Source organism: Marmota marmota, unplaced genomic scaffold, assembly GCF_001458135.2.
Source record: "Marmota marmota marmota unplaced genomic scaffold, marMar, whole genome shotgun sequence".
NCBI classification, from domain to species: Eukaryota; Metazoa; Chordata; class Mammalia; order Rodentia; family Sciuridae; genus Marmota; species Marmota marmota.
This window is the reverse complement of record NW_026000185.1, coordinates 29,548,226-29,571,666: the sequence shown is the minus strand read 5'-3', so window position 1 is coordinate 29,571,666 and position 23,441 is coordinate 29,548,226. Positions and strand designations below refer to the sequence as shown.

At 51.6% G+C, this 23,441-nt stretch overlaps 2 protein-coding genes and 1 long non-coding RNA gene across 7 annotated transcripts; 1 reads left to right on the top strand and 2 right to left on the bottom strand.

The window, feature by feature from the left end:
* Positions 1-735: 735 nt before the first annotated feature.
* LOC125612391 lies at positions 736-1,431 on the bottom strand. Its single transcript, XR_007342762.1, has 2 exons — positions 1,303-1,431; positions 736-1,044 (listed from the first exon to the last, which is right to left on the bottom strand). It is a non-coding gene; the product is annotated as an uncharacterized LOC125612391 (long non-coding RNA).
* Positions 1,417-3,829, top strand: Mospd3 (motile sperm domain containing 3). Of its 3 annotated transcripts, none has more exons than XM_015491497.1 (6): positions 1,417-1,476; positions 1,941-2,208; positions 2,443-2,518; positions 2,725-2,954; positions 3,347-3,511; positions 3,615-3,829. In XM_015491497.1, exons 2-6 carry the CDS (start codon positions 2,004-2,006, stop codon positions 3,644-3,646), a joined length of 708 nt encoding a protein of 235 aa, XP_015346983.1. In that variant the 5' UTR covers positions 1,417-1,476; positions 1,941-2,003; the 3' UTR covers positions 3,647-3,829. The 3 variants fall into 3 exon arrangements, with proteins under 3 accessions (XP_015346983.1, XP_015346981.1, XP_048645964.1); XM_015491495.2 differs by lacking the exon at positions 1,417-1,476 and adding an exon at positions 1,496-1,759; XM_048790007.1 differs by lacking the exon at positions 1,417-1,476 and having other exon boundaries at positions 1,766-2,208; positions 2,755-2,954.
* Positions 3,830-8,106: 4,277 nt separating this feature from the next.
* On the bottom strand, positions 8,107-23,216 carry Tfr2 (transferrin receptor 2). 3 transcript variants are annotated; one of them, XM_015491483.2, is made up of 20 exons: positions 23,129-23,216; positions 22,326-22,375; positions 22,001-22,061; positions 21,476-21,728; positions 21,186-21,372; positions 15,835-15,975; positions 15,651-15,762; positions 15,422-15,544; positions 14,978-15,094; positions 14,733-14,872; positions 14,233-14,396; positions 13,560-13,679; positions 13,061-13,143; positions 12,914-12,977; positions 12,748-12,815; positions 12,588-12,664; positions 12,425-12,509; positions 12,109-12,336; positions 11,591-11,731; positions 8,107-8,794 (listed from the first exon to the last, which is right to left on the bottom strand). In XM_015491483.2, exons 3-20 carry the CDS (start codon positions 22,031-22,033, stop codon positions 8,522-8,524), a joined length of 2,409 nt encoding a protein of 802 aa, XP_015346969.1. In that variant the 5' UTR covers positions 22,034-22,061; positions 22,326-22,375; positions 23,129-23,216; the 3' UTR covers positions 8,107-8,521. The 3 variants fall into 3 exon arrangements, 2 of the variants coding, with proteins under 2 accessions (XP_015346969.1, XP_015346967.1); XR_001504109.2 differs by lacking the exon at positions 23,129-23,216 and having other exon boundaries at positions 11,591-11,781; XM_015491481.2 differs by lacking the exons at positions 8,107-8,794; positions 23,129-23,216 and adding an exon at positions 10,516-10,774.
* Between the last annotated feature and the right edge of the window lie 225 nt (positions 23,217-23,441).

The window sequence follows — 23,441 nt, the reverse complement described above, 5'->3', positions numbered from 1 at the left end:
AAAAAAAAAAAAAAAAAAAAAAAGAAAGAAAGAAAGAACTATACTTGGGTGGCACAAGCCTTTAGTCCCAGCTATAGGGGAGGCTGAAGCCAGAGGATCACAAATTAGAGACCAGCCTGGGCAACTCAGTGAAATCCTATCTCAAAATAAAAAGGCTGAGGATGTACTTTAGTGGTAAGATGCCCCTGAGTTTGATCTCCAGCACCACAAAAATAAAAAGGGCTAGGAGGAAAAAAAGCCTGAGCATGTAGCTCAGAGGTAGAGCACCCTGGGTCCAATTGCAATGTGGGGGTGAGGGGGTATGGGGAATAAGTCCTATCACTCCTTTGCTCAAAACTCTCTTGATGGTCCTCAGGATAAAATGCAAATTACTATCCTAAGTTCTAAGTTTCTTGGTATTCTACATCCTCTTTTTCCACCTTATCTCATCTCTTCTGTCTCCCTTATGCCTTACGGTTCCTTGCCTATTTTTTTCAGTACTGGGGATTTAACTCAGGGGAGCTTTACCATTGGGCTCCATCTCCCAGCCTTTTTATTTTTAGACAGGGTCTCACTAAGTTGCTGAGGTCGGCCTTTAACTTGCAATTCTCCTGTCTCAGCCTCTGGAGTCAATGAGATTACAGGCTTGCGCCACAGAGCCGGGCTTTCATTGCCTACTTCTAATACACTTCTTCAGGCTTTGCTGTTTCCTTTTTCCAGAATTCTCTTCCATAAATATCTTAATCAGACTTCTGATCAAAGTTCATCCTAGTCTTTTATTCATTTATTAATTCCAAATGCCAAGGACTGTTTAAAGATACAGGAGAAAACAAAAGTCCTTTCTATAATAAGAACATTCTATTGGAGGAGAGAAAAATATGTCAAGTGGCACTATATGTGTTTATAAAAGGAAGCAAAAGTATAAGGGGACAAAGAGGGGCGGGGTTCTACTTGTTGTAAGGTGCTCCAGGAAGGCTTTCCCAAAAGATCAACTTAAGTTTTTCCTCCACTAATAATGAGTGGCGTACGATGAAATTCTTTACCTTGTCAATGCTGTGTCCTCGTCTGCAAAAAGAAATTAAAGATTCGATGGGATGACGTAAGCGGCAGGATTCGGCGGGTCTTAATTCCCTGAGCAAATATAAGTGATTTCCCAGGCCCGAGCAGGAAGGGAAGCGATCTAGCGATTTGGGCAGTCTGAGGTTGGAGGGAGGAACAAAGCCCTGCACTCAGCCCCGCTCCGCCTCCCAGAGTTATTTCGGGACTCCAGTGAGAATAAGAGATGCCCTAAAAGTCTTACGTCACTAAGGTTAATCCAATCACCTGCGCCAGGTGTCTGTGAGGCCTTTAAGGGCACCAATCAGGGTAAAGTTAGGCGGAAATGAGGCTGTCATGACCAATGAGAGAGGTCGTACGGCGGAAGTGTGAAAAGGGACTCTCCGGAAGATGGCGCCCTCAGTCTGGCCACATCTGATTGGCAGGTGCTTTGACCACAAGGTGATCATCATAGCACGAGCGGCCGTTCGGAGACGGAAGCTCGACGGGCACTGCCGAGGTCGGGGAGGGATCGTAGATACAGGTGTCCCGGAGAGCCGGGGGCGTAAAGGGTAGTTCCAGATGTGGCCGCTGTGGCGGGCGGAGTCTGGCCAGAGAGACTGGGCGGGAGCCCTGAAGAGCCCGGAAGAGGCGGGGTCTGAAGCGGGGCAGGGATAAGGAGATCGCTACCCGGGCCCGAAGAAAAGGACCGGATTGGGAGCCAGGAGGGGTAGGGTTTGGCGAGGTAGGCGTGGCCGTCGAGGTGAAGCTTGGGGGCGGGACCAGAGCTGTGAAGCGGAGGTTTGGGGGGCCTGGGCCTGGGTCTGCGAGAGCCGCATCCAGCGGGGTTTCGAGGTGGCAACGGAATCAGTCCAGGCCTTACGCAACGATCTAGTCTTGTCCTCTTTCGTCCCTCGCGCCCCCAGCCACAGACTCCAGGCCCTGCCCCCTGAGCTCTGCCCTCGGATGTCCGACCGCCAAGAGCCTGCATGCGCCGTGGGGCGCCCCAGGACCAGGAGCTGGTGGGTCCGGGGGCCCCTGGGCGGGGGTCCCGGGGCGCCCCTCCTCCCTCAGGATCCGTTGTCCCGGTCCTCGTCTTTCCCCCGGATCTAGTATTCAGGGCGGACCAAAGGAGTGGACCCCGGCAGCTGCTGACCCTCTATAACCCCACAGGAACCGCGCTTCGCTTCCGAGGTGAAGGAATGGGCATCTCGTGCTTGGGATCTGGGGGCTGGTGGAAGGACATTCAGGGGTTGTCCTTCAATGGGCTCGTTGTTGGGCTGGAAGAGTCAGATGAGCAGGACCAGATGCCCACCCTTGGCGACTAGAAGAATCCTAACCATTCCTGGCTGGAATAGAAGGCAGAGAACGCTGGTTACACCGGGGCCAGACTTGTTTAGGGTCTCTTTGTATGCCTTTATCCCACAGTCCTGTGTACAGCACCTGCCAAATACACGGTTTTTGATGCAGAAGGATATGTGAAGCCTCAGTCCTGCATTGACATGTGAGTTGGGAGTTGGGGAGGCTGATGGAAGCCAGGGGTCGCTGCCACTTATTATCTTAGGTCTGAGACCGTGTTTTCCTGAAATTGTTTTCCCCACCTTCTGTGTCCCTAAGGGAAAGGCTTCTGGGGAGGAGGCCTGGATTTACTTAAATTTCTATTTCTCATTCACTTCCTCCCAATGGGCTTTTCTCCTGTCTTGGAGCTAGTGTGATTCGCCATGTGGCCCCCATTCCCAGCCACTATGACATCCAGGACCGCTTCCGCATTGAGCTCTCTGAGGAAGGGACCGAGGGCAGAGTGGTGGGACGCAAAGACATCACCTCAGTTCTGCGGGCCCCAGCCTATCCCCTTGAACTTCAGGGACCGCCCCAGCCAACACCCAACCCAGAGCCTCCTGCCTGGACAGCACCACCCATGACAAGACACTTGCAGGAGAGTGAGTTGGAAGACGGGGATTCTTGAATTCTGTCTGGAGGGAGGAACTAGCATTACTTTGGAAATGAGCTAAATTGAATTTGAAGAAGTTTCCTGGTCCAGTGTTTTTTGCCTTTTGATGAAAACATTTCTAATTGAGATTTTGTATTAAGTAAGGGGAAGAAAGACTACAATTTCTCTGGTTTGTGGTTTCTACTTAGAGTAAAGAGTTCTTCCTTAGCTCTATCGTACTTCCTATCAGGTGTCAGCTCAGTTCAGTTCAACAACAGACCTCTATGGAGCAATTCTGCTGGTCTGCATTGTGTATGGAAGACAGTAATGAGGCAGAGGGAAGAAAGGGACCAAGTTGAGAGGGTTAGGGGACTGTCAATGCTGATGAGCCTTGTTTCCCAGACCCCCGCCAGCAACTGGCCACCAGCTCCTTCCTCCTTTTTTTGATGACCGGCATTGTCTCTGTGGCCTTCCTGCTGCTCCCACTCCAGGATGAACTTGGCAGCCAACTGCCACAAGTCCTGCACGTCTCCCTGGGACAAAAATTGGTGGCAGCCTACATCTTAGGTGAGCAAGTAGTAGTGTGACCTAGGCCCACTTGTAGAGAAAGGGGAGCAGGGGCCGGGGGAGGACTGCTCCTGGGACTTTCTCTTTCTTTTTCTACCTCCAGGCCTCCTCACCATGGTGTTCCTGCGGACCTGAGCTTCCTGCTCAACCCCAACCTACCATCACCTCCCCAGGCAGGGACCTGAGGCAGCCACTGTGATGCACGTACCTTGCCTCAATCCTCTTCTTCTCATCTGTTCCCCAACTCCCACCAAGAAAAATACCCAGGGATTTGTACTCATTTTCCAAGTTGAATAAAATGGATTTTTAAATGAGAAATGTAGGGTACTTGCTCCTAGCTTTCCACTCCTTCCTTGACGCCCTGATACCTTTCTGTTCCTCTCACTCCCATTCCCAGGGGATCCAGGAGCTTGGGGCAGTGAAGAGGCCTAGTGGGGATTTAGAAGACCTGAGCTAATCCTGATGTTTCCTCCAAAAGACCATGTGACCTTGAGCAAGTCATTTAGTTTTCAGAGCTTTGGTTTCTATACCTCTAAAATTAGGGCATTGGGCAAGTTGATTCTCTTGTGTGTGAGCATGTGATGCTGAGGACTGAACCCAGGTCTTCGTGCATGTTAAACATGTACTCTCCCACTTTACCAAGTTGATTCTTTTCTTTCTTTTTCTTTTTTTGGTACCAGGGATTGAACCCAGGGGCACTTAACTACTGAGCCACATCCCCAGCACTAATTTGTATTTTATTTAGAGACAGGGTCTCACTGAATTGCTTAGCACCTTGCTTTTGCTTAATCTGGCTTTGAACTCATGATCCTCTTGCCTCGGCCTCCTGAGAAGCTGGGATTACAGGTGTGAGCCACCATGCCTGGCTCCAAGTTGATTCTTAAGTTACTCTTTAGGCTGGGGGTGTCACACTATCATCCCCCCCCCCAAAAAAAAAGTCTTTTGTCCTACCATAGGATCCTGTTCTCCAAGCCAAACTGCCTAACTTAATATGAAACAAACAGAAATGTCACCTAATCCTGCCTGATGCAAAACCCACATCTCACCAGAAGGATCTCTTGCCTGGGTTACCCACATGCTTACAGTCCCCAGAATCCTTTTCTGCCTCTGTGACCTTTATCTATTCTCATTTTATCTCTCCTTTAATATTTCAACTCCCATGAATAAGAAACACCAAGGTCCCTGCCAAGATGGTGAGAAATGGCATTGCCTAATATAACCTCACTCTAACCAGGCAGAAGAAACTACATCACAGGAAAATATAAAACCAGATCCTCAAAAAGTAGCTTCCAGCCCACCTGCCCTCCTTCAGATGCTGAAGGAGAGGGGAAAGGGAAGAGGGGGGACTCTGTGACACTGGGCAGATTGTTGGTTAGGGACAAAGAATCAGTAAATGTTTATTAGACAGACTGAGTCTGTTACACCCCTGGAAGGTGATCTGTTGTTCCAGTTTTGCCCTAGAAGTCTTGTCCCTCCCATATCCTGAGCTGGCCACAGTGAGGTGTGGCCCCATAAGTGTACAGAAAATGGACCCAATGTGTGCGGAGGCACACCTCCCATGGCTCAGGAAACCCCTCTCACCGAGTTACATGTGTGGATGATTGCCATTAGTACTGTAGGGGCTGGGCCTGGGCCCCCAAAATGCAGTCGAGCACAGATTAATGGTTCTTGTGTGGTATGTACCTGTAAAGAGGACTGACGGCCAGTGGGACCCAGAAAGCTTCCAGAAACGCAGCTGTGAAGGAATGGGATGGAGGCCAGATGGGCTTGGGACATAGACTGCCTTTTAAGCAAACTTTTTAGAAAACAATACTGAGCTTGCAGCAGTTGGAATGGGAAAGTGTTCATTTCCTGTAGCTGCTGTTACACATCATGATAGTGGCTTTAAACAGCATAAATTGGGATTGGGGGTGTAGCTCAAGTGCATGAGTGGACACTTAGCATGTGTGAGGTCTGGAGTTCAATCTCCATCATCAGAAAAAACAAAAGCATAAATTTATTTTCTTACAGTTCTAGGGGCCAAAAATCCAAAATGAGGCTTCTGGAGCTAAAATCAATGTGGTTGCAGGGATGCATTTCTCTTAGAAGCAACAGGGAGCATCTGTTTCCTTGCTCTTTTCCAGCTTGGAGAGTCCACCTGTGTTCCTTGGCTCATGGCCTTTCCCTCCATCTTTTTTTTTTTTTTTCTCCCACTGCTCGGAATGGAACCCGGGGCCTCACCTCTGCTAGGCCTCACCTCTGCTAGGCCAGTGCTCTATCCCTGGTGCCTCTTTGTGTGTCCAGATTTCCTCTTATGAGGACACCAGTGAGATTGGATTGGATTTTAACTTAGTCACTTCTTTAAAGTTCCTATATCCAAATATCATCACATTCTGAGGTTCCAGGAGTTAGGGCTTTAAGATGTGAATTTGGGCCAGACACGTGATGATGCATGTCTGTAATCCCAGTGGCTCTGAAGGCTGAGGCAGGAGGATCACGAATTCAAAGCCTGCCTCAGTAACTTAGCAAGCCCTAAGCAACTCAGTGAGACCCTGTCTCTAAATAAAATTCAAAAAGGGCTGGAGAAGTGGCTTAGTGGTTGAGTGGCCCTGTGTTCAATCCCTGAGGGGGAGGGGGGAAAGTGAATTTGTGAGGCACAAATTGAGCTCATAACACTCCCCATCTCTTAAATCTTAGTCACATCATCATGCAAGATGACATTCTTTTTCAGGTTTCAGGGATTAGGAAGTAGGCTCCTCTGCTGAGACCATTATTCTGTCTGCTGTAAGGAACAAAGAGACAAGGGGAAGAAGTGGGGCCATTTAGGAAGTTTTCTCTGGAGTGTATGTCTGGGAAGCAAATAGTTGAGATTTAGAGTCCCCAGAATCCACCAAGTCAGGCTCGTGGGGCTAAAGAGGGCAGTTTCATCCTGAACCCAGAAGGGGCATCCCAGACCTTAACCTCAGTGGCCACTATTTCCCAGTGTCCTGAGGAGCTAGGTGAGGTGTCTCATGCCATGCTGGGAGCAGATGACCAGGAGATGGGCCCTAAGATTATATCACTGCCCAGGGAAAAAGAGTCAGGCCACTACCGTGCCTCCAGAAGCTGTGACTAAAAAGAAAAAGGCACCAGCATTTACAATCCCCTGCCCTCTTGTAGCTCAGACTTTGTCAGTGGACAAAGATTGGCCAAAGGCAATTCCAGGGACAGATGTCCAAGGCAGGGCCAATCAAGCAGGTGTGTGACCATTAGTCTTCCAGGACCCATTCTCATAAGGGAACCCAGTATTTGGAGTTTATGCTCTGAAGTTGCTGTCTGAAAAATTCTTTTTTTTTTTTTTGTACTGAGGATTGAACCCAGGGGTGCTTAATCATGGAGCCACATCCCCAGCCCTTTAATATTTTTATTTAGAGACAGGGTCTTGCTAAGTTGCTTAGGGCCTCATTGCTGAGGCTGGTTTTGAACTTGTGATCCTTCTGCAAGTTCTCCTCCTGAGCTAGCCACCTGGAAATTCTTTTTTTAAATATTATCATTATTATTATTATTTGTATGTGGTGCTGAGGATTGAACACAGTGCCTCGCATGTGCTAGGCAAGCACTCTACCACGGAGCTACAACTCCAGCCCCTGGAAATTCTTTGTGTGTACACCAGGGATTGAACTCAGGGGCACTCAACCACTGAGCCATATCCCCAGCACTATTTTATATTTTATTTAGAGACAGGGTCTTACCGAGTTGCTTAGTGTCTTACTGTTGCCGAGGCTGGCTTTGAACTCTCAAATCCTCCTGCCTCAGCCTCCAGAGCCACTGGGATTACAGGCGTGCATCACCATGCCTGGCTGGAAATTCTTAATATCATCTTGAATTTATGTTTTAGAAGGAAACCATTGCTACATGTGCAATTTTATTTACCAGTTGTTGTGTGCATAGTGGACGAGTGCTCATGTGGAATATCTAGTCCTTCTATATATGTAGAATTGCTTGATATATTTAAAAGTAGTAGTAGAATAAAACTATAAACACCTTTTAAAAAGAGAGAGAGAAGTGAAGTGAGCTGGAGCGTATGCTGAGACACCTGCATCCCAGGGGTGAGTCTTTGCTGACCCCCCTGCCCCTACCAGGGAAGAGCTGCCATCTTCCTTTCCCAGCAGGGGACTGGGCACAAGAACAAGGAAGGTCAGGGTTAGGCACACAGGTTCTTTCTACCAAACTGGAGCAGAAGCCTGGGTACCTGGGAGGGTCTGCACTCACGCTAAGCATCTCTATGCCAGAGTGTGACAAAACACCCAGACAGGTGGAGACTGTGGGAGAATAAAGCACTGTTTCCACTTTTTGAACAAAAGTCCCTCATTTTCACTGTGCACCAGGCCTTGCAAATAATGTAGCTGTCCCTGGTTCCAATGTCAGTCCTCCAGCCCAGCCCCATGGTGGTCTTCGGAGAACCACAACAGGCCTTCATCATTTGCTCAGGCAGTTTCCCAAGGTAACACACAGCTCAATGCTCCCAGTGGAGGCTGTGTCCTACACACATCCTCTCTGACCCCTTCTGTTCCCCAGGTCTCAAGGGAGGGGTAGGCGGGGAAGGGGGACAGGAGGAAGCATAAAGTGCTTATGAATAACATATAACCAGGTGGTTTATTGCCATCCGAACCGGTGCCCCTCCTGCCACAAACCACCTGTTGGCCCTAAAGCTGTCTCTCCCATTAAGGGAACTGGCCAGGTCCCAGAGCCCAGCAAAGCTCTCAGAGTAGGTTCTGGGTACTGGGGACCCTGCTCCTGAAATGGAAAGGAGGCTGTGATGGCCCCAAAGGATGCTGCTCACCGTCACACGACGGATGAGCTATTCATCTGCACTGTAGGACCAGGGGTGTGTGGGTGTCTGCGCAGAGCCGGTGGAGAAATCGGATGGGTTAATGAGAAATCGGTCGCAGTGAGAGGTACATGGGTCACCTCCTTCGCCCTGCACCACTCAAGCAGGGAGATCAAGATTCCTCAGCAGGGGTCAGGAGCCTGTGGGGTTCCAGGCAGGCCTCAGAAGTTGTTATCAATGTTCCAGACGTCTCCTCCAAGCGCGTTGGCTGCCCCCTGTAACGTCCAGGTGAGCAGGGCCAGCTGGCGCCGGAAGCGGCTCTCCTGGAAGCCCAGAGCCTGGGACAACTTGGGGGAGGCCCCGGAACTGTTGGAGCGCAGCAGCTGCAAGTGGTCGAGCAGGGCGCCCAGCGTGTGGTCTCCATGGCCCAGAAAGATGTGTCGGAACGGGAAGTCGGCCGGCGACACGTACTGGGACAGCAAGTAATACTCCACCTGCACCAAGAGGAAATCAGGTCGGGGTGGGGACCCTGTGCCCAGGGCGAAGGTGCCAACCACGCCTCCCTCCAGCAGTTCCTAGCGGACCTGGGGACCCAGTGCCTACTTCAAAAATATTGTCCAGCGGCTTCCTTAAGGCCCACCTCCCTTTAGCTGTCCAATCATGAGCAGCCATCCTGTGACATCACCAGCAGCCGGGGAGGATGCCTCCTCCAGCTGTGCTGGGTTCTGTTCTCGTCGTTCTATGCCCAGCGCCCACAGCTGCGTCTAGATCGCCCCAGTCGCCCTCATCCATTCACGCACCTGCCCAAAGCCTCCTGCTGCCCTGCCGTTCAATACCGCACTCCCCGCACCGTCACTCTGCCCCGCCTCTGCCAATGTCCACAGAGCAAAGGTCAAGAGACAGCCCAGTCCTGATGAAGCACACTGTCACCTTCTGCCACAGTGCTGTTCCCTCTTTCCCCAGATGCTCTCACTCCTGGTCATTCTTCCACCTTTCTGATCCCGTCTGTGGGCAGATCTCAAGGTGTGATCTCCCTCTGTCCTTCTTTACCTATAGTCCCACGTTTTCAGCCCTGGATGGATGTTAAGAGTCACCCAGGGAAGGTTTTAAATCATCATTGCCTAGGCACCACCCCAGAAAAAAACAATCTCTACAGGGAACCTCAGATGCTCACATCTTTTCAAATGTATTTGCACACAGAGCTCATCTGTCTCTCTGTCTTCAAGGACCTCTGTGGGCACACTGCCAAATCTCCTCACCAAATCATCCACTGGAATCCTGCCCCACAGGATAGGGGCCACCTGGACATAGCCCCACTCACATACTAGAGCCAATCTCTTCCAAAACCTGAGCAAGTAATACCTGAGCAAGGTATAGCTCAGCGGGGGAGCACTTTTCTAGCACTCCTGGGGCCCAGGGGCCAATCCCTAGCACCACACAACAAAGACAAAAACCCTGCTTTATGTCCTCATTTTGCTAAGAGCATCGGTCTTCCCCAGAGCCTGGGCTCTCAACCTTGCAGGTGAGTGTGGGGTGGGTACAGGCTATGAGGTCAGATCACCTGGCCCAAATTTCAGCTCTATCGCTCTGTGTAACTTGGGTAGTTATTTAGTCTCTCTGAGTCTCATTATCTGCATACAATACTAGCAACCTCACTGGGTCTAGGAAGTTCTATTAGGCAAAGTGAAGTAAAGCCCCTAGCACATGGCACCTTCTGTTCCCTTAATACCCTATTTTTCCGTCCAAATGCTTCACATCAGTCTGTCCACCTGCCATCGTCATCCAGAGCTCAGCCTTCTCAACCTCATTCCCTTCTCAGCCATTTACTCTCTGGTCAAAATCCTTTCTAAAAACTCCACTTTGCCCACATCATCTGCTGGCTCCAGATTTTCCTGATGCCCAGAACCAAAATCCAAACTTCTTATCCTGGCATTGGAGGCCTCCCACTGTTGACCCCTAAGCCACTCTCTGGGTTGCCACTCTCTTCCTCTGCCTCTCTAAAGGGCCTCTATTCTGGCTCTGCTGGTCCATGCCCTGTTTCCAAGGATGCCAGACCTGTTTTATTGCCACACCCTCGTTCTGGGTCTCTCCACCCTGAAATGTCCTCTTTTCTTTGAACCAACTGAAGTTCTGCCTGTTCAAGACCCAACTACTCAGCCCTGCTACTGTAGCGTGAAAGCAACCACAGACAATATGAAAAAGCAATAAGCATTGCTGTGCTGCAAGAAAGCTTTATTTACAAAGCAGGCGCCATGCTGAATATGGCCTGCTGCCTATAGTTTGCCAATTGCTGGTTTAGAGCCACAAAATTCCTTGGGTCTAGCACAGCCCTGTATTTCTGGCTCTTAAGTCCTAGTCTTTTCCTTCGCCTCCCTAAGCCTGAGTCACGTTCCGCACACACAAGTGCTCTTTATCCCTTGATGGGGGCAGGGGTTCGTCCTTGGAGTCTAAGGTATCAGAAATTAAACCAAGACCTATAAATGAGAACGAAACATAGCCAATCTCTTGGATCGCCCCAGGCCCACGTATATCTCAGTGGTGGGGACAGAGGGAAGTGGAGAATAAGGGATCAAGAGAGAAGGAAGAGGAGATCCTGAAGGCAAGGAGAAAGAGCAGGAAAGACAGGTTTGTAAACTGAATGAGTGACGCCAAAGGACATGGGCATTGGCACACCTGTGCACATGTGGCGTACATTGTTGGCTTCCTGTTCACCCCACACTTGCTGAGGATGATCGATCCTGCTTCTAGTTTTACCCTATAGACCTTTTCCCTGAGGGGTTGAATTCTTACGGTGAGAAAATGGAAGAATAAGAACTGGAGACGGGTGGACCTCCAAGTATTCAAAGATACACAGGAGGGATTAGCGAGGGAATCAGCGCTTAACTTTTTCTTGACGCCTACTCCAAGCAGCCTCTCAGGATTCCACCCACCTCATTATCAGAAGAGAACGTTCCACCCTCCCAATTCTTTGGTCTTTGGCACCTCCCAGGCTATAACCCAGTGCCCCTTGTACTGTGGACTACGCTTTGTCCCTCCAAAGGGGCGGGAGAAGTAAGTGGGAACTGGGTTGGTCCCGCCTGTCCATTTCATCACTCTGCAGGGCCTGCCTCTGTGACCCCGCAGCTCCTCCAGCCTGGCTGGTCTGTGAGCACTATGTCCACAACAAGGCGCGCCGGGCGGACAGGGAAAGAGCAGCCAAGCGACGAACACAAGCTTGGAGAGCAGCGCGTGCGCTAAGGCAAAGGTGTCTGCGCTGCCACCGGAAAGGGACGGGAGGGGCGGGGCCTCACCCGCATGATGCGCACGTTGTACATGCGCATCAGCCTCTCGTCCCTCTCCTCTGAGCTGTAGATCTCCTTCCGCAGCTTCTCGGCCGCCCGGATGTAGTCTCCCCGCGCCGAGTACACCCACTGCAGGGTCAGCCCGCGGGCCTGAGGGCAAGGCGCGGGCTGGGGCCGAAGGCAGGGACCGGGACCCCGGCCTAGGATAGGGTCAAGGTGTCGGGGGACAGAGCTGGGACCTTGGGCCTTGCAGGATGGGAGAGGTATAGAGGAACAGAGGACTGGGGATAGGATGCAGGGAGAAGACCCTGGACATTTGAGGTTGGGAGAGGACAGATGCCTGGGGCTTGGAAGGTACCAGTTGTGTCCTCGGGGCTAGGATGACTGGAGGCAGGAGTCAGAGGACCTAGACTCCGGGGACTGAGTGAGGGGGACTGAGGGTCTGGACCCCCTGACCTAGGCAGCACCGTATAAGGATAGAGCACCCCCAACCCCCAGAGGCTGGGAGCAAGGTTGGCATCTTGGACCTTGAGGTCCCCAGAGAATTCGTTGAGGCTGCCGATGTGCCGGAGGACCACGTCCCCATAGCGGCCGAAGTCGAAGGGCAGCAGGTGGTCGTGGCTCAGCCGGATGAGGAGCTGCCCAGCGAGCTGGGCCACAGCCTGGGCCACGGCAGGCAGTCGGCCTTGCAGCATCTTGTGCAGGTTTTGGTATGTGTCTTCCTTCGTGTGCAGGAATGGGTACGCCGGATCATCCTGCCGGGACAGGGAGGGGCAAGGGCCAGGGGCGTGGTTCCCACAAACCCAGGGATTGGTGCCCTGGAGCAGGGCCGGAAAGTCTCACCTCCAAGAAGGAGAACTCCACCGCAGGGACCCCGGCAAAGGCCGTGAAGGAATAGGCGCTGCTGTCCATGGGCAGCGGCCGGATCCTGGGGGCAGGTAGGTTGGGGGGCTCCGTGGGCTCAGGTTCCTCCCAACCCCCTGCTTCCCACCCCACCCCAACTTACACCTCGGCATCCCAGCTGGGATTGGTGAATACCACCTGCTCATAGAGAGTCTGCCCACTGTGGTTAGGAGAGTCCACCTGGGGGCAGGTGGGGGGTGTGGTTAGGCCCCGCCCCCGCCCCGCAATTTCCCCTTATCCCTTCTTCCTGACCCATCTCTTGCCTGCTTCAGGATGTTCTCAATGAGGCTGATCAGCAGTGGGCTGGTCTTGGCATGGAACTTGTCGTCCCCTTGAAGAGAGGGGAGGGGAGGCATACCAGGTTTAGGAATGGGCCCAGGGGCCAGGGTGGGCCTGAGGGGGCCAGGTGGTGGCATTGCCCCAGCTCACCCAGCACTGCGTTATCCAGGCTCACGTAGGCTACAGCTTTGAGGTGCAGCACACTGAGGTAGCCCTGTGGGTGGGGGAAGAGTATGGAGAAGGAACCCACACCATACCTCTCCCCACCCCCTGGCTACCTGCCCGGATCCAAATCACCTCCAGCCACTCTGTGGAGCCCACACTCCCAAAGTCGCCTCCATCCCAGCTGATGAAGAGAAGACTTCTGCGGGGTCGGAAGCCTGGGATGAGGGGACAAGAAGGATGGGCTCTTCTGGGAACCACCAAAGATCCCCCTTTGTCTTCCTCTGTCCTAGTCCCCAAGGGGTCTCCTCTTCCCTCTCATCAACCCCCATCCCAGCCCATCTTTCCCTGCATCTGCCCTGACTTGACTATAATAGTGATGGGGATGATGCTGTATATGGAATTTCTGCTTAACTTTCCACTCAGACCCAAAGACACCATTATTTCATTTTTAGATGAAAAAATAGAGGTGAAATGACTTGCTTAAGGCCACATGCTAGGCTGTGGAGGTGCCAGGTGTGGAGCCCAGGTCCCAGTGACCTCCCTCTGCTCTGAGCTCCCAACTGCCTTTTGCCCCACCCCTGCAGCTGCACCCGACAGCTCTGCCCAGCCCAGGCCCAGGCCCTGACCTTACCATTGCTCACCATGGAGGAAAAGGTCCGCACCAGCTCTAGTAGTATGCCTGTCCCCACAGCCGACTTGGCTGCTCCTGGGCCCCATGCATCTCTCTGGGCCCCGATGACAACATAGTGATCTGGAAAGGATTTGTTTGGGTCCCACCTCTTACACTGGAAGTACCCAAAATCTTCCCCCCGCACCCCCGCTCCCACCTCCCGCATCCTCACCCGAGGCTCATCACAGGCCTCCTGCACCTCTCCCTGGTGCTTATCTGGGTGCTTAACAGGGCCACACTCTTCCCCAAGTGTCTGGTGCCCTCTTCTCCAGGTCAACAACCTACTTCAATTCCCCACCATCATGAAGTCGTATTTGGAATAGTCATCCAGCTAACTGGACCTCTTTTATGCTGAGTCTCAGTTATAAATAACCTGTCCATCCCACCTGTGTCTACTCACCTCCCAGGCTCAGGAGCTTACTCCCCAGCAATGCTGCCCATTCTGTCTGTGGTCATGTGGGTTCCTCACTGCAACCCCCATCAGTCCCAGTTCAGCCTCCACTTGCCAGTCTCCCTCCCCTGGATACCCCTCCTGCTTCCTCTCCAGGGCCCCCTACATCTGCCCCGTGTGGCAGGGGTTATGAGCAAGGGCTCTGTTCCCACAAGCTGTGGGTGCTGGGCAAGGGAGACCCACCTGGCTCTGCCAGGCCCTCAATGCAGCCAAAGATGTTGCTGATGGGAGTGGAGGTTCTATGGTTGTTGACCTCTAGGTGCAGGCCTGGCCCGGGGCCCAGGCGATAAGGGGAGCCTGGGAGGCGCCCTTGCCATTCCTGAGGGGCCACAGGGCCTTTAAGCTTCCTGGAAAGGGATAAAGCAGAAAGGGTTAGAAGTGGCAGAAAGAGCTGTCCAGGCTATATAAGAACTCAGAGATCCCGCTTTACTCTCTCTCCCACCCTTGGCCTCCATGTCTCTGCCTCTGTACCTCATCTGGGGTGGGGGTAGCGCAGTCAGGGCAGCCTTGGGCAGTTGTACAGGTTGTGCCCTGCTCCAGGGTGCCCAGCAGAGATGGGTTTTGAAATCTAGTGAGAGCTCTATTTGCTAAATGCTGGACCCTAGTAAAACGTGTTCACTCAGAAAAGGAGTCTCCTTTTTTCTAGTTTGCATCCCGCTCTCTGTCTCCCTGTCTCCCCTCACCTTAGCAGGCGGAAGGCAGTGTCTGCACTGATGGGCTGGGCAGGGATGCTGGGGAGGCCAGAGGATGCCACTGGAGGGAACTGGGTTTGGTTGAAGGAAGGGAAGCCAGGCGTATAAGGGTCACCAGTTCCCAGATGCACCTGTGGGAAAAGAGTGCCCATTCTGAAACTGGGCTGGGCTAGCCCCATTTCCAAGGACCTGTGGCCTGGACCTCAGGAAAGCACTACTGGCTTCCCCAGACTCACATGTCCATATACAGCCCGGTGGCTGGACAGGCTTGGCTTGTGTGGGTCCTGGGAGAAATCTGCTGGGTCAGGGTATATGAGCACTCCTTTGGCCCCAAAGTCCTGGGCACTGGCCACCTAGGGGAGGGTAGGAAAGCAAGGAAAAGTGAAATAGTCCCTTTGATCTGCTGCTGACCATCCTTAATGGGCCCTCCGAGGCATCGGCTAGCCTATCAGAGGGCCACAGTGGGTGTTCATCCTCGATGCTCCCCCTACAGACTCTAACCCCCCATCTGATGTCCACGAACCTCCCGATTTTGTGGCCACCAACATTTTTTTTTTATTCGAACTTGTCATATATGACAGCAGGATGATTGATCTTTCCTTTCTCCTTTTATAGCCTCTAGAACCCCTGGGTTTCCCAGCCCGCACGCTCTGCATGCTGCCCGATCCAAGGACCCTTACCTTCTGGGCAAAGCTGGTCACCCCGACACGCACCAGCAGGAGGCTGTCGGTTAGCTCCACGCCCCTGGCCCGCAGGCCCTGCAGGTCTTCCGGTCGCCCGTAGTGGGCGTACACCAGCTTTCCCTGGGGACGCCAGGGACCGTGAGGCTTGCTGCCCGCATCTCTCCTCCGCGGCCCCGGGAAGTGCGCGCGCTGCTCCGCATGCTGGGGGTGGGCAAGAGGCGCTCACCGTGGCGTTGCCGGTGGCGCTGTAGGGACAGTAGGCGTCGGGGTCCTCCAGCGGCAGCTGCTCCCCGGCCCTCCCGGTCTCGTCGAGCCAGCGCAGAGTGTTGGGATGAGCCCTGAGGAGCGGGGGAGGTGAGCGTCTAAGCGCACCCCCATCGCGCGCCCCCGCCCCCGCCCCGCGCACTCACAGGTCGGGGAACTGCAGCCCCACGTAGTGAGTGTCTGTCCACACGTGGTCCAGCTTCTGGCGGGAGAGCGCTGCAACGACGTCCTGAGCCAGGGCAGCCATCCCGGGGGAGCCGGCCACCCGTTGGCGAAGGCTGGTTTCCCTGAGTGGAGAGAGGTGAAATTGAGGCCCAGAAGGGGACAGGGGTGGTCCATCAGGAACCTGCAGGAGTGGGAAGGAACAGAGAAGGATGCCAGAGAAGTGGGGTCATCCCAGGGTAGGGCCAGTGAGGGGCTAAGTTTGGGGACTCTCCTAATGGATTGGTTCTCTCCCATCACCGCCAGGACTCTGCCCCCAGCCTCTCCAGGGCCTCCTACTCGACCTTAGCTTCCCATAGCCAGGGAGCCTGTCCACCATCCCTTAGCTTCTTCCTGGCTGTGACCAAACTCCTGGGTCCATGTTGCTTCCCCCTGCATGTGGGGCATGGGGGCACTGCCCGCAGGCACCTGCAGAGGCGGGCCTGTGTGCCCAGGCAGCAGACCCTGTTTTGCACCTCCTCCTTCACCTGGGTCTCCTGAAGACACTGCACCAAGGTTGGGACCCTTAATGTTGAATCACGTGGTCTACTGCAGACAGCACCTTCTGTCATAGTTTCCACCCACAGATTGTCACCTTAACTCTTACTGCTCTCCCATCTCACTGTCTGTCCTGGGCTGTCCCTGGCTTACCTGTCATCTGGCTCCAACTGTGCCCTCTGTGGCAAACAAAGTCCTGTCCCCATTGATCATCACAGAATACCTCTTCTACATCTGTCCTGGGCAGAGACCTGGCTCTTAGTTGAGTCCACAGAGGGACTTCAGAGAGCATGGCTCGGTTCTCATTGCCCTGGGTTTGCAGTGAGGTGCTTCTGGTTCTCCATTTTGATTTCTGACCATTTCTCCTGGGTGAAACTCTCTTCTTATGGAAACCCAGCCATCCAATTCTGCAGCCCTTCCCTCCTCACTGTTGGTAGCTTCTGACCAATCATCCATTCTCATTGAGGACTATAGCATTTAGCTTATCATTCCCCTCCACACCTCACCATGGTCCCCAGTGCTGCACTGCATCAGAATCTCTGTGGATGAGACCCCTTAGTCTCTGCCACCATCTTCAGCTCTCACAAGGACCACGATGGTCCATGGGCTCAAGGCCATGTCTTTCCCCCCAACTCAGTTCCCATCCAGAATCTCAAGTGCTTGTTTGGAGTTGCACCCAATCAATCAATGGGTACATAAAATATGGTAATCGCACTGGAAGTCCTGTGTGGCAGCAAGGAACAATTGACTACACAGCAATAGAGACAGAACTTTAAAACATTGTGTGAAGTTTAAAAAAAAAAATCTAAATTAAAAACACATTAACCATAGCTATATCTGATTAATGGGTCTTGGAGTGATTTTGTAAAAACTTTTATTTTGGGGGGCTGGGGCTGTGGCTCGGTGGTAGCACACTTGCCTGGCATGTGTGAGGCACTGGATTCGATTCTCTGCACCGCATATAAATAAATGAAATAAACATCTATCAACAACTAAAAAAAGTTTTTTTTTAAAAAAAGAACTTTTATTTTTCCATGTTGCTTAAGTTTAGAAATAATTTTTAGCTGGCACAGTGGTGCACACCTGTAATCCCAGTGACTTGGGAGGCTGAGCAGGAGTATTGCAAGTTTGAGACCAGCCTCAGCAACGTAGTGAGACCTTGTCTCAAAAAATAAAAAGGGCTGGGGATGTAGCTCAGTGGTAAAGCCCCTCTGGGTTCAATCCCCAGTACAAAAAAAAAAAAAAAAAAGCATTTTACACAAGCATTGTGTGTGTGTGTGTGTGTGTGTGTGTTTAGGTGCCAGGGGTTGAACCACTGAACCCAGTGCCTTATACATGTTAAGCACACACTCTACCATTCCCAACATTACTGTTTTAAAAAACCTACACATATACATAAAAAAACAACTTTACATGTTGAGTCTCATCCCTGGGTATCCACAAGGGATTGGTTCAAGGACCCTTGCAAATACTAAAGTCCACTGATGATCAAGTCCCTTACATAAAATTGCATAGTTATATTTGCATATAATACACATGTATCCTCCCAGATACTTTAAATTATCTCTAGAGTATTTATAACACCTAATATAATGTAGATGTTATGGAAAGAGTTGTCAGACTGTATAATTTAGGGAACAATGATAAGAAAACATCTTTACATATTCAGATGAAGATTTTTTTAAAATATTTTTTTTAAAGAGAGAGAGAGAGAGAGAATTTTTAATATTTATTTTTTAGTTCTCGGCGGACACAACATCTTTGTTTGTATGTGGTGCTGAGGATCGAACCTGGGCCGCACGCATGCCAGGCGAGCGCGCTACCGCTTGAGCCACATCTCCAGCCCCAGATGAAGATTTTTGATTGAATGAAACAGCCCAAAACAGGGCTGGGGTTGAGGTTCAGTGGTAAAGTGCTTGCCTAGCACATGTGAGGCACTGGGTTCAATACTCAACACTACATTAAAAAAATTAAATAAATAAATAAAATAAAGTTATTGTGTCCATAGACAACTAAAAATATTTTAAAAAGGAAAAAAAATGGTCTAAAACAACGTTTGTAGCCCTGGAGAGCCAAGTCCAGGTCCGTGCTCCAGACCCTTTGCACATGTCATTTTGGGGCCTGAAATGATTTGCCACCTACTTTTTTTCCTGGCACACTACTCATCCCTCAGATCTCAGCTGTCAGTTCCTCAAGGAATCCTTCCCGGACCCTCGGTCTAAATCGGGTCCTCTGATAATGGTCATTTGTCATACCCTTTACTTTTCTTTGAAAGCCATGATCCCAGTAATGATTATATGGTCGTGAATGTGACTGTTAGTTTCCTATTGATTTCCTCCAGTGGACTGCAAGCTCTATAACAGGAGGGTCAGACTGCTTTGGTCTCTGTGATGTCAGATGTCCACCAGTTCAGCTTAGTACCTGTCACATAGCATGTACTAAAAAAATTGTTAGGTAAATGAATAAATGACTTCATCCATGTTACCACCAACACAATTCCCTGGTAACTTCCTGGCTCTTGTCATTCGTTACCCAGAACTCCATCCCTGGAATATTTATCCATTGAGGATTTACTGGAAACCACAAAGTACCAGGCACTGTGGTAAGTACTGCAGACTCCAAGAGAAACAGTGAGAGTTTATCAGATCCGACTTCAAAGCTCCAGAATCCACTCTCTGACTAGACCTTTTCAGGCTCCAACCAGCTCCCTTACCCTGCATATCTGCTCCTGAACCCAGGCATTCCAGATTGTCCAGTTTCTCCACGTCCATCAATTTCTCTCTCTGCTTTCCCTCCCCTCCCAGCCAAACTAGAGCCTCACATCAGCTCATCGCCCTGCCCCAAGATGCCACCCTCTCCTCCCTGCCTGGGATGGAGCCACAGTGCTAACCATGTTCCTAGACCTGTCAAATCATCCACCTCCTCAGCCAGTCCTGGGGCTGCCAAGTGCTGCTCAAGAAAACAAACAAAATCCCTAAATGTTGTAGAGGCCACAGATTTGAGGTCTTTTAGCAAAAGGAAAAAACTTCTTGATCAAGTTTCTACCAGTGTATCAAAAATGTAATAACATTCCTTGATCAAGTTTAAATGAAGAAATCTATGAATACAAATTATGATGTAAATATTAAAAAAGAAAAATCATGTGGTCTCTTATTAGTACATAAATAATAATAATAATAATAATAATAATAATAATAATAAAATTCCAAGGCTGGGGTTGTGGCTCAGCGCTTGCCTAACATGTGCAAGGCACTGGGTTCGATTCTCAGCACCACATAAAAATAAATAAATAAAGCTGTGCATGGTGGCACACGCCTGTAATCCCAGTGCCTCGGGAGGCTGAGGCAGGAGGATCTCAAGTTCAAAACCAGCCTCAGCAACAGCAAGGTGCTAAGCAACTCAGTGAGACCCTGTCTCTAAATAAAATACAAAATAGGGCTGGGAGTGTGTCTCAGTGGTCGAGTGCCCCTAAGTTCAATCGCCAGTACCAAAAATAAATAAATAAGTAAGTAAGTAAATGAATAAATAAAAGGTATTGTGTCCAACTACAACTAAAAAATAAATATTTTTTTAAAAATTCCATACTGTTTTTCCTTTCCTGATCATTACATAATATCAATAAAAGAAAAAGGTCTTGGGCTGGGGATGTAGTTCAATGGTAGAGCAGTACTTGGCTAACATGTGTGAAGCCCTGAGTTTGATCCCTAGTACTGTAAATGAAATAAAATAAAATAAAAAGGTCTCAGTAAGCTAGGAATAGAAACTTCTTTAATTCAATTTTTTGGGGGTATTGGGGATTGTGCTTAATCACAGAGCCACATCCCCAGCCTTTTTTATATTTCATTTAGAGACAGGGTCTTTCTGAGTTGTGTAGGGCCTCACTAAGTTGCTGAGGCTGGCTTTGAACTTTCGATCCTCCTGCCTCAGCCTCCTGAGCCTCCTAGGATTACAGGGGTGCACCACTGCAGCTCGCCAATTGAAGTTTTTGAAAGCCATACAAAGTCTGTAGCAAATTTCATACTCAATAACAAAGTATTATTAAAAAATTCCTATTAAAATCAGGAAGTAGGCCAAGATAGCTACCATCACCAATATCCAAATTCATGCTGTCTCTAATGCAGTAAGAAATGAAAATGACATAAAACATACAAGCATCAGAAAAGAGAATATGTGTCTCTTGCTCACTACAATTTATATTATTTACTTAGAAATCCCAGGAGGACCCACTGAACATGATTCTCAACCAGATGAGGGCCGTGGGTGGGTTGACCTCTTCTCTGGACCTAGCTGGGCTCCTTCCCCTAGGGTGTAGGGACTACCTCACAGGAGGAGAGACAGGCTATCTTTGCTGCACCATAGGCCTGCATAGTCTGGCTGGCATCCTCCCGCAATGTAGTTGGGGGTCTGTCCCTACAAATGCATTCACTTTTTTTTTTCCTTATCTCCTGAAACACTCCTCCTCTGAGTCCCACAGAGCTCCCTCCTGCCAATTTGGTATCCTGGCCCCCAGGTACAGCACGCAGGACCTTTCTGGGTTTGTCCTGCCTTATGTTGACCCTTCTCTTCTCATTTAGTTAGCATCTTCATCTCCAAAATATGCCACCCTCAGAGACTCAGCCCCCTGGAGCTCAGCTCTAGGTGCTTGCCATCCTTCCAATGAACCAGGAGACCAATGAAGCAGGTGGAAGAACTCGGAGGGGACCAGACACCAGACACCAGGGGCCTGGGCAAACAGAAAGGGAGGCCAGTCTGAGAGGAGAGGACACTGAGGACCAGGAAGGGGGCAGGCTGATCTTACCTGATGGTGTCTTCCAGGCGCCCCTCCCCCAAGAGCCGCAGGAACATGGCCTGGAGGTCGCTCCAGTACAAAGTGCCCTGACGGGAGTCCAGGCCCAGCTCATAGTTGACGTCCTCACTGACCACCAACAAGGAGTCCCCACATGCTTGACAGGACCTTCGGAAGGCCACGTAGCCCAGAAGGAAGGCTGGTGGGTGGCAAGATGAAGAGATTCTCCTTGTGCCCCTCTGTGGACACCAGAAATCTCCCCCAGTCCAGGCCCTTCACTGCGGGGCAAGGGCATGACTCACCCCCAGTGAAGATCAGGAGGGCAGTCAAGACCAGGTAGGGGGCAGCCCTTCGTCCTGCTGCTGCCCACGGTATGAGGTTTGGCAGCCCAGCTCTAGAGCCTGGGGAATCAGGGCCCTTCAGCTCCATGGGGCAGAAGTGGACAGGCAGCTCGGCCCCCTCCTCCCTGTCTTCCTCTTCCTCCTCCAGTCGCCCCTGATGGGGACCTTCCACACGTTTGTAGATGTTCTGAGAGCCTTGTGGGGACAACTGTTGCTGTGGGGGACAGGGCCAGCATGAGATAAGGGGAAAAGGCCTGGGGGACGAGGAGGGATCGGGCAATAATGGTGTTTGTGACTTTGGGGTGCTGAATGAGCATCAGGCAGGGAGAGGAGCCTGAGGGAGGCTGGAGGGGAGGAGCCAGAGGGGAACAGGAGGAGGAGGGAGAAGGGTCAGGATGCTGGTCAGAAGGGGTTGGTTTTATGGGTTGGGGGTGCCAGGGGACCTGATGGAAGGCCTGAGGTATCCTCCAACCCCACTCGTCTTACCGCTCTCTGGAGTAGACCCCGAAGCCGCTCCATGCTTGTGCCCCCTCCTGAGCCCTGCAGGCTACAACACCCCCCCCCCCCCCCCAGTGATAAACCGTTTGTGGGAGCCCCTGAGGGCCCCTTATCAGCCCTGGCAGGCAGTCTGAACTCAGGCCAGTTCTCACCCCTCCATACACACAAGGGTGGGGGCGTAGTCCTGGCCTCAGTCCAGCCTTCCAGAGGGCCCCCAGCCCAGGCCAGAGGACAAGGGGCTGCACCTCCCCTGCCAATCCCTCCACAGCACCCTCCTGCCCCCTTGCTGCAAAACAATCAATATTTTTTTTACCTTGGAGCAGACTTTGGCCTCTTAGTTCCCGTCAGGGGTGGGGGAGGGGGCTGAAAACCAGGGAGAAGAGGATATGGGTACCTCTCCTGTTTCCAACTCTCCCAGTGACCTTCGGGATCCCTTCCTAAACCCTTCAACCCCATGCAAGATTCACCATGAAGATATCTGGACCCTTCTGCAGCTGGCTTGCAGGTCCCCTGAGGCCCAGGCTGCTGTCCCTGCCCTGATGAATCCTAAGCTGGAGACACTTGGGTCAATTGACTCGGGGTTTGGACTGGGCATGTGGATGGAAGTCTTTTTGGAATTAGGTCCCTACTGACTACTGGGGAGGGAGGCACATGGGTAGGGTAATTGGTCAGGAGGGACCAGTGAATATCCAGGATAGGGAGGCTGGAGTCAGGGTCAGGGCCCACCAGTCATTGGGGGAGTCCTGGCCAAGGCTGGCAGAGCAGCCTGATCTTGGAGAAGTTGTAGTCCACCCTGGGTGCTGGAGCCTCTTTGGTTACAAAATGACTTAAATTAAGTGGATTCTATTAGGTGGATCTGAGACCTTCTAAGAGTCTAGTGAAAGGCCAGATAACCTCACCCAGAAACAGATCATAGATATAAATAACTAAGTTTTTCCTAAATTTCTAGTGGTGGTCGCAGGTGTCCAATCCCAGGAGAGGACTCCAGGATACTAGCCCTCTGTCCAGGTCAGGAACTCCCCTGGGAAACCTCAGCTCCCATCCAGGCCCACAGAGAACCCTAGTCCCCGACCCACGCCTGTCAAAGCCAAGATCCCCTCTATAGCCCCGGCTCACCTGGGGTATAGGTCCTGGGGAGTTTGAGCGCTACTCTCAGTTGACCCAAAACCTGTGCTGAGGCCCCGCCCACCTAGACCCCCTCACGGGTCCCGCCCAGGCCCCGCCCCCATATTTGCCCTCGCCTGGCCCCGCCCCCACCACATACGCCTCCTGCAGCCCCTGGACTCCAAGCTCGGCTGGTCATTGGATCCTCCCTGAGTGGGTCGCTTCCCCTCAAACCTGAGGAGTCCGTGGCTCTTGGGGCTGTGTCCGGGCGCCCACCGTCGGATCTGGATGAATGTAGGTGCGCCCTCCCCTCGCCTCCCTCCNA